This window comes from Lactuca sativa, chromosome 3 (assembly GCF_002870075.4).
Source record: "Lactuca sativa cultivar Salinas chromosome 3, Lsat_Salinas_v11, whole genome shotgun sequence".
In the NCBI taxonomy this organism is placed as follows: Eukaryota; Viridiplantae; Streptophyta; class Magnoliopsida; order Asterales; family Asteraceae; genus Lactuca; species Lactuca sativa.
In genome coordinates, this window is record NC_056625.2 from 115,421,559 (window position 1) to 115,431,453 (window position 9,895).

The 9,895-nt window shown below is 33.5% G+C and overlaps 1 protein-coding gene and 1 long non-coding RNA gene across 2 annotated transcripts; one reads left to right on the plus strand and one right to left on the minus strand.

Moving 5' to 3' along the window:
• The first annotated feature begins 962 nt into the window (after positions 1–962).
• Positions 963–1,878, plus strand: LOC122196892 (uncharacterized). Its single transcript, XR_006189341.1, has 2 exons — positions 963–1,145; positions 1,627–1,878. It is a non-coding gene; the product is annotated as an uncharacterized LOC122196892 (long non-coding RNA).
• Positions 1,879–2,246: 368 nt separating this feature from the next.
• On the minus strand, positions 2,247–4,190 carry LOC111882024 (homeobox-leucine zipper protein ATHB-40). The gene is made up of 3 exons (XM_023878392.3): positions 3,951–4,190; positions 3,538–3,848; positions 2,247–2,672 (listed from the first exon to the last, which is right to left on the minus strand). Exons 1-3 carry the CDS (start codon positions 4,042–4,044, stop codon positions 2,451–2,453), a joined length of 627 nt encoding a protein of 208 aa, XP_023734160.1. The 5' UTR covers positions 4,045–4,190; the 3' UTR covers positions 2,247–2,450.
• Positions 4,191–9,895: the final 5,705 nt, after the last annotated feature.

The window sequence follows — 9,895 nt, forward strand, 5'->3', positions numbered from 1 at the left end:
GTTTTAATTTATGTAATCTTTTTAAGTATGATCTTTCAAGTATTGAAATAATATGTTTCTTTTAATGTTACTGTAAGAACTTTGAAGAATAGAAGTAATATTTTTGAGTTTTACGCTTATGTTATCTAATCTATTTTGATGTTAACAAGTATATCGTACCTCAATATATGGTACATTGTACTAGAGCATATAGAAAAATGATCCTACCCCATGTACCCGAACTTTTGGGAGCTAGCGATTTGCGAATTACGAACCCGTTCCCATATCGGAGTGCACCGTGAACCATGTGACTATGGTTGGGAATCCTTGCAGGAAACTCATAACGGTGTCGGTAGCCCCATCATTTGGTGATCATATGTTCTTTTGTTCTTTTCATCACATTATGTTATTTTGTGTCACTGTGCAATGTAGAACTCAAATTCATATCTCATTTAATCGACATAGACATGTATTGAAAGCCAACACTACATTCCTTTCTCTTTTCTCTATATCTCTCTACGCTCTCAACAACTCCATGTAACCTTGCAAGTTTGTTCCTTGATTCATATCACCAAGAAACGCACCTCTATTTTCAATGTTTTCTCCATTCCTTCTCATCTTTCTAACTTGAATCGGCTTTGATGCCACTTTGTTGGGCAAATCATTGAAGACAAGAAGACTCCTGAGAAATTCTTTGTGCAATAAACTTTTGATTTTTATTAATGACAACAATGTATGGTGATGAGATAACCAACCATATAGTAACTATCTATCTATCACGGTATTACAAAATACCCTCTAAGTCTAGCTTATTTTCAACATTTGTTACATGATGCATGATCGGAAAGGATGGGGATGAAAACTTTATAGGGATATTTTTATTATAAGGATGAAAATGACATTAACATCTTTTACTAACAAATCGTAAAAGAGTCCATGTTCCATCCTATTCCATTATTTTTTTTTTGTATGGGAGAAATAAACCAGTCACCATCGATGTGCTATCTAGATTCTTCTTAAAAAAATATATCATGGTCTAATGCTCTCCATAAAAAAGATGCTCTAATATTCAGTCATGGTTCATCGAGGTTTCTCTCATTTGCCTTCTATGTATGCCACCTATGCTGCTTTTTCAGACTCCTACAAAGGCAGTTATCCACCTGCTTGTACGTTTAATTTCAGTTGCCTGGCTCTGGTAGTATGGTACAAAGTTACCTGTATTTCTAATGAATTGTAGGGGATCATTTTTCAAGCACAGTTTTTCTTTTTTATTTCTTTCCAATTATTACTGTTTTTCATATCTATTCATCATTGTTCTACTTTTTAAGAAACAAACTGATTGACACCCACTTGTTTTTGTTTGTGTGTTTACCGAGAAGTCATTATGTTGCCTAGAGTTCTTGCTTGGTTTGAGAATGTCCATTCTAATGATAAAACAGGTCAATTGTTGTCATTAGTGTCCTATTGTTTCTTTCATATGATCAGGAAGCTACTTACATTATTCAGTTTATGATTATTAAACTTATTAGTAGCATTCGTGTCACTTTATATCTGTGTTTTATGCTCTATGGGTTCTACCTAATTAAATTAAGTATCACCAATCCCTTTGTGTCTAATTATTTACATGTCATTATCTTCGCTTTACAGAATCCTAAAAGCCCTTGAACGCAAATTATCCATTAGAAGGAATATCAACCACTCGTTATCTCTAGTTGGGTCCCATTTGAGATTTAATGTTGGAAATCGACATCAGTATATATGGATTACCTTGATAGTGACAACAAAGGGAATCTCATCAGTAAGTGTCTGCTTGTTATTGCGCTCTTTGTTGTTAAAATTATAATGTAGTTAAGTTACTTAGACACATTCTTTCATAAAGCTCTAAATCATTCTTTCTTCCTTCTTTGGGTAATTGACATTGTTCTTTTCATAAATGCAACATGCTAAAAATAGTTTTAATCAATTGTTGATTAAGATTAATAATGTACCAAAAATCTTGTTATATGAAATATGTACTACGTACAAATTATGATGCGATAACTCTGTGTATTCAAAGTACACCATCTTTTGGAAGAATATCTAGCGTTCTGAGTTTAGTACACCTTCCTTGCGGTCGAAATATGAACTATATATGGAAATCTCCTGGTCATACACGTATATGCATGGACATGCATCATGCATGCATCTTCTATATATCCATCAAATGACCATATTCCCCTCATGCAATTAACTTTCTATAGAGCTTTCTAGAGAACTAAAGTAGAAAATGTACTACAATATTGATAAATATAAAAAGCAACCCACTAAGAATTTAGTATTATGACAACATACTAGGGATATTTCTATTAAGTCAAGGAAATACCATTAACTAGACAACAAGGAGAAAAGATGTACATTAGATCGTTACTATCTACAAGACTACATGATTAATTAATACTAAAATTATTTAATTACATTTTCCCTATAATTAATTAGATGTTCATCCAATCCAATGATCCATGTATATAGTTGTTTTCCGGCAAGCAAAATACATTCTCCAATCCTTCCATCCCAAATCCCCCAAGAAAATGTGGCTCCATGGCCTCCATTGAAAACGATGAACATGGACTTGTGCTCGATATTCCATCTGACCTTTCCACTAGGCTGTTTATCTGTTTTTCAGCTTCGGAGAGTTGTTCCTTGAGCTTTAGAATCTGTACACAAAATCAATGGTTAATAAATTTCGTTAATATTTATAGAAAAGATTAAAGATTAAGGCCCACGTGGGGGTGATATACGGATATATATATATATATATATCATGTGCTACTCCACAAAGAACACTGTAGAACAGCCTTGTCAACCTTAAAAAACTATAGAGGGACACTTGTAATTATATCACACTTTGCTGGACCAATGGGATTTTAGTCTCCTTATTCTTGTCAAAATTATATTATAGTTTTCTATTACACTTGTTGCTTTCCAATTAGTTGAAAAAATGGCATTACTTTAGTTTTTCTCGAGCCTTGAGTCCATGCATTTTCCGAATTAAGCTTGCTTATTTTTAGCTTAAAGTGGATAAGAGTCTATTTATCTTGAGTGTACAAGAAGAAGAATGTAAAAAAAGGAATTAATTACTGTAATGGTAGTCAACTTCATAAAACAGTAAATGAGCAACCAACTTAAATTCCAAGTAACTAACCATAATTAATACTTATCCATACTTCCATAAAAAAATCTATATAGAAATGTAAAAATAAATGGTTAAAAGTTAAAACAATCTTTATCACTTAGCTGAAAATCGACCTCCCTTTAACTTTCTTTTAGGTTTTTTTTCTTGGGTATTTAATAACTAATGGAAAATAAATGATCAACACAAACTGATTGAACCTTCTAGGAAATGATCAACACAAATGGGAAAAAAAGTTTCTTGGAAATATCAAGGAATAAGAAAAATGTGGATATACAAGATTATATCCCTATCACGAGTAAAGAAGGACCACATAGGATCCCTTAATTATTCATGTTGTTTTTTGTGTCCAAATTCTTTGCATATATCATAGAAAAAAAAAAGGTTACCTCAGATTCGAGTTGGCATTTTTCAAGAACAGTGGAGTCATGTTGACTCTTGAGCTTCGAGTATTCCTCTTCGAGCTTCTTACTCTTCCATCGAGCTCGCCTGTTTTGAAACCAAACCGCAACTTGACGTGGGTCAAGCCCAAGTTCAGAAGCAAGCCGATCTTTTCTCTCCGATTCAAGCTTATGTTCATTTCCGAAGTTTTGCTCAAGAAGATTCACTTGTTCATCACTAAGCTTCCTTTTTCTCATCATGCTGCTGTTTCCATCTGCTTTGTTCTTCTTTCGTCTTCTTCGTGGTTTCACAACTTCCCCTATATATGTACAACATAGTTATAAGAAACTACAATCAAACATCGAACTTCACAAATGCATAAACATGTATATATATGTATATATATAAGAAAAGTTCGAACCTTGTTCTGGTATGAGTTGATCGTAAATCCCAGGATAATACTGGGAGAGGAGAACCATTTGATCATCAACTTGAGTTTTCATATTGCTCGTCATATTATCTCTCTCTGCGTGTCTCTAAACACTCGGCAGAGGTGTTCTTCTTTGGTGAAACAAGTGGATGTTTTAGAGTGGGTACATCAAGAGAGACTTTATTTATAAAGGTGGAGTGAAGACTAAGGAGTCCGCTGTTACTTTGGATTGTGCAGAGTTTGCCTTTATTTATAAACATGTAATGTCCATATTGACCTTGTTTTTTATTAAATTTCCTTTTCTACCCTTCATCAAGACATGTCTATATGCAAAACTACAAATCTGACGTGGGTTTGTCTCTTTTCGGGTAATGAGATAGAAAAAAAACAGTGGTGTCAACTTTTTGTCTAATTTGGCGAGACGCGACTTGATTTACACAGGTAAAATGTATCAAACCGTTAATGTACCTCGAACACTAGATTTTTGGAGATGACACTCTTCTTAATAATGGTGTTACATTGGTCTACAATGGGACCAATAGGATTGGCGTAATAAGGATAATTGTACTTTTATTCTAATTATGAAAATTCATATCTTCGAAGATGTCCAGCATATGTTTTCTTCCCATTTGTGTTCATTTTATATATCTTGATCATCAACCCCATGTTTATCCAATAAATTTGGAGGAAGTCATGTCAGAAAGAAACTAGACCTATATAACAAAATAAAAATCCCTACAACTCCGTATTAATTTGATGCAACATATTCCCACGTATGTTGGTTTCTAATTAACTAGGTATGATAATTGATAAGTTGTAATTATAACTCGTGTAGTTTGATGAATAAAGGATGGTTAATATATATATCTAAGAAACATGATTTGATTTGTACTATGCTTCTAGGTTTTAAACGTGATCTTTTGTTTGTTTTACGATTTGCATATCTTATCCATTACTACCAAGTTGTGGCGTACGCATTAGTTAGTTTGTTGTGAAGGGATTGGCTTTCCTGATTTGGTAATAAAAGAGATGAAATGAATGAAGAACATCATTGATATTCATCTAGCTAGGTGTGAATGAAAAAAAATCACAAACAAAGGATAGGAGTATGATAAGGGCAGGAGTTGGGATCCCAAACCTGACCACCTTGAAGTTAGTAAACTAAGACATTTTACATTTTTATTACTTATATATTAATTATTATATATCATATATTTATTATAATTATTAAATTTTTTGCCTATGGATTCGGACAAAGTCTCCAATTGGATGTTACATATATATATTCCCGATTTGTGGGTACTTAATTAGCCAAGCCACTCACATTAGCTTTTAGCTCCATGGCTACGTGGCTCAATGAGAATTACAGTAAAAAACCTACACCATAAACTATTCAACTGGTTATTAGTTATGTGACACATGCACTTACATCACATGTATTCTCCCTCTAGATAACCTTACTTGTATCACATGTAATAAGAAGTTGTAACCTTTGTCATAACGCAGAATTATTGCTATATAATTCGTTTCATGTGGTTTAATTTTGTATATACTTTCACATGCATGATTCTTATAAACTAGTTATATTTAACATCAGACATTTATGGTCAACAAAATACAATAATTAGTTAATGAAATGTTCGGATTTTCAAGATACAAGTCATTTCAAGGTCTGGAAAAGAAACAATTAATGTCATATATATAGTTTATTTCATGGTTTGAATTCCACATCCAACAAAGTGAAAGAACTTTTTGACAAATATAACCCATGAGTGCCATGTATCTTGAGCACAAGACAAGATGTAACTGACTTGGATCGCAGTCAATGGTAATACGTGGAAGGCTTTTGTTTATAGTACCTCCAAGAATTTCGTATATGGATTACAAAACTTTCCCTTTACTAATGTCTTTTTACTTTTTCCTTATATGTTTATACATACACATGTCTTAACACAAGTAAATGCATCTAACTGAAATAGTTGCTATATAATTCGTTTATTGATAAAGGACATGAGAAATATAACCGGTCTTTACTTATATTTATTTTTTGGTCTAGGAGTCATAAATAGAGACAGATTATATCACGTCTAGCTATCACATGACACTAATATATAAAAAGACAGATGAAACTATGTCTAAGGAAGTCAAATATTTTGGCTCAAACTCAAAGCTTAAGGCAAGCCAAGGCTGAAATATTTATTTATGTATTTATTTAATTATAATTATTTAGTTTTGGTGGGTTTAGAAAATAAAAAAGGGTAATTGGAAGTAGTAAAAAGGTGATTTAAAAAAGACAGGTTTATTTCCACGCTAAGGGAATGCATACTGGCATTTGCACATGGGGGGCTCCCAAAACCTATGTAAACCTTTTACACGCGTCACTTCCCCCAAATCCTCTGCTTTCATGGACCACATTTATCTATCCATAAGCATCCTTCCACCTCTACACACACACGCACTCATGTTTTTAACAATAGCCGCCAATACATATAAACCTTCTGTATCTACATATGCATACGAAAGGAGTTTGGTGAAAGATTAATACTTCACCAAACATACTAGTTATGAATAATATTTATACCCACAACTAGCCATGTTAATTATATGTAAAAATCTTGCCATGATTTTTTATAGATTAAAAATAATCAAAGGATCGGATGTTGGTTTTTTTGTTTTTTAAATATCATCTTCACCACTTAATGTAGAGGGCAAATGTTGTGACGCAATCCGAAGTTATCAAATGTTACCGAAGTTGTATTTATGGATGTCGTGTTTAGAGAAAATGAAATCTGGGAAGTTATACCGATCGAAATAGTTAGACGCGCTATAGCGGTGACATTTAATCAACACGTTTTTAGCGACGACACGTATCAGAGAGTAGAGACGACGGATAGACATATAGAAAAAAAAACAGATTGTTTTATAGATACCAAAAGACATGAGAAATATGTTTGTCTTTTTCGAAAGACAAAACACTACCTAAGTATTTTCGAGGAGTATTTGAATGTAGAGTGATGTATGCAATGGCTATAAAAAAACATATGAAAGAATTAATTAAGGTCCAACATAGAAGCAATTGGTGTGCAACGACGTGGACCAAAGGAGTTAAAAAAGTTAATCCTTAAATGATCAGTAAAAAAGACAAGAGACGTTGATCAAAACCCACGTGGGAACTACGAGTGCAAACGAGTCGAGCCGAGCCCGAGTCTGATCAGGCTCGGCTCGGACTCGTTTAAGTTCTAAGAGGCTCGAGCATGAGCTCGGCTCGATTCGAGCTTCTTGTACTGAGCTCGGCTCGAGCTCGTAAATAATTATAGAAGCTCGACTCGGGCTCGGACTCGGTTCATTTTTTGTCTGACTTACCTAAATAAGCTTAAGCTCAGCTCGAACTCGTTAAGAAGCTCATTTACTAATACCCTAGACTTCTAATCCACAAATATGTTTTTATTTTAATATATAAAAAAATAAGAAATTATATTAATATATAAAGGCTCGTTTAGGCTCGCGAGCCTAATCGAGCTTAATGATATAGGCTCGAGCTCGAGTTCGTTTAATAAACGAGCTTAATATTAAGCTCGAGCTCGGCTCGGGTTCGTCTAAAATCGGTTTCGAGTCGAGCTTTTAGCGATCCGATCCCGAGTAGCTCATGAGTAGCTTGGTTCGTTTGCACCCCTAGTGGGAACTGATCTTGTGGGACCCTGATTCTACACGGGGTTATTTTTACAACGTTTTTGGGTTCGGGGTGGAAGAGGGGCGGGTTTTACATCTATTTAGTTTTTGGGGGCGGGAGTGCTGTGAGTTCCTTCCCGAATACCCCTCAAATGCTATGAAATAATTACCTTATATTTAACTTTTTTATTTATAAAAAAAAAATTGTTAAAGTAGTCATTCTATAATATATGTTTTGTTTTTGAACAATTAATATAATATATAAGATTAAAGGAAATAAACGAATGAAAAAATCTGGGAAATAAAGTTGAATGGGAGATTTCGGGCAAAACAAGGTTAATGGGGGATTAAGGGGAAATGAATAGCGGGGGCAGTCTTTAAATTCGGGGTGGGGAAACAAACAATTCGGGGGGCGGGATTGGGAGGATATTTTTGTCTCATTTGGTCCTGTTAACATTGCGTACCATAAGGCAAACATTGTATTTATTGCATAACTCGAGACTCTAATTAATTTCAACATGTTTTTTTTTTTTTTTGAACGCCACAGATTATCCATGCCATGAACATTGGGGCTAATATAGTGATGTTTAGAGAAAACGATGTCACATTTTACTTTTAGGCAAAAATAAAAAACTAAAAGGAGCGATGAGAGTGAAAACCTTCCAATTGTAGTACATTTTTGGATGGGTATATGCAAAATAGTGATGGTTACGTTAATATGTCTCACATATCTTATCTTTTATGTATAGGTGTAATGTTTTCCTGTGTGAATTAATTCCTTCCACAATTTGGTTTTCTCTTTGTTCTTTTTTTGGGTTCCTACCAAAGTTTCGTATATGACTTGTTCATTTTATTTACAGTAAAAATAGCAAATGCATGCATGAGCATTTTACATATGGATAAAATTTTCCAGTGTAGCATGTTTTAAAGTTTTCTTTGTAGATTTATCTATCCTCTCCCTTAAAGTAGAAAAGTTTATCTCTTTCTGATTATGAAACCACAAAGGTAGATCTATAATGGTGAAAATTGGGTGATATTGACTAAAGCTGTTAACTTCTTTTCATGGAGTTATGATAACATATAGGTAGGTAAGTAGCTTCATGATGTGTAAGTTTTTAGTTTATTAGGGGGGGCACACACTCTACATTCGTTTCATACCAATATTAAAGTCAAAGAGTTCATGCTTCCAATAGAATTAATTCATTGCACATATGACCATTTTTTCTCCAATAAAATTATAAAAAGTTGGCACCCCATGTATCTATACGTCACGTTAACACATAAAATAGAACCATATATACATATTATATACACAGAATATGTATATATATTTATATATATAAGAAAGTAATCCTAGTGTAGATTTAATCTTATGTTGACGCATCGAATCTACTGATGAAATGACGCAAACCGGACTTATTGTCAGAAATTGCCATTGACAGTTGACTGATTCATTTACCCTTCGAGGGTTATAAACTACGGTTTCAACTTTCAAATCTACACAAACTAACATTATCCCTATATAGACTTATATAATTATATATATGACAATACTAACGTCAACTTTCTTCAGTCCCTAGGCATTGGGAGCTTAATTATAGGAGGCTTAATTTATTGCCAATTTGATTTTAGCAATCTTAAGCAAGAAGGATAAGACTAGGGGATTGCTTAAGTTTCCTAGAGTAGTCGACAAAGTTTTAACTTGATTAAGGTAACGACAAAGGTGGTAAGAAAGGATAAGGATGAAGACTAGTGAGAGAAAGAGAGAGATTCTTATAGGCTGGCTTGAGATTATAGTTTGATTATGAACTTTGGTCATTGGGTTTAAGGGTGATTATGGAATAAAAACTAAAATCAAGAAAAGTTGGGTGTTTGGACTATAGTCATCCACGCTCCGTATTTGCAGTGAAATGTATTAAAAATGAAAGAAAAAGTAAAGGAAGATGCGCATGGTATGGAAAGGATTCCCTAGTACATATGCTTTTGAGTTGTTTAAGACATAATTAAGGTTTTTTTAGAGTTAATTAAGGTGCTGCACACTATGATTAAGGATTATAGAATTGGGTGTCATCTTTATACCGACATACCTCACTCTTGTTTCCAATTTTCCAACTCAATGATTCTGTCCTTAAGCATATCTAATGTGAATGGTGATTGGATCTAAGCACATTAGTTTGTAGCTAATCAGAAATTCAGAATTATTGACTTGATTACCAACATTTATATATATAACTAATTAAACGTCTCCATTTAGATTAATATATTAT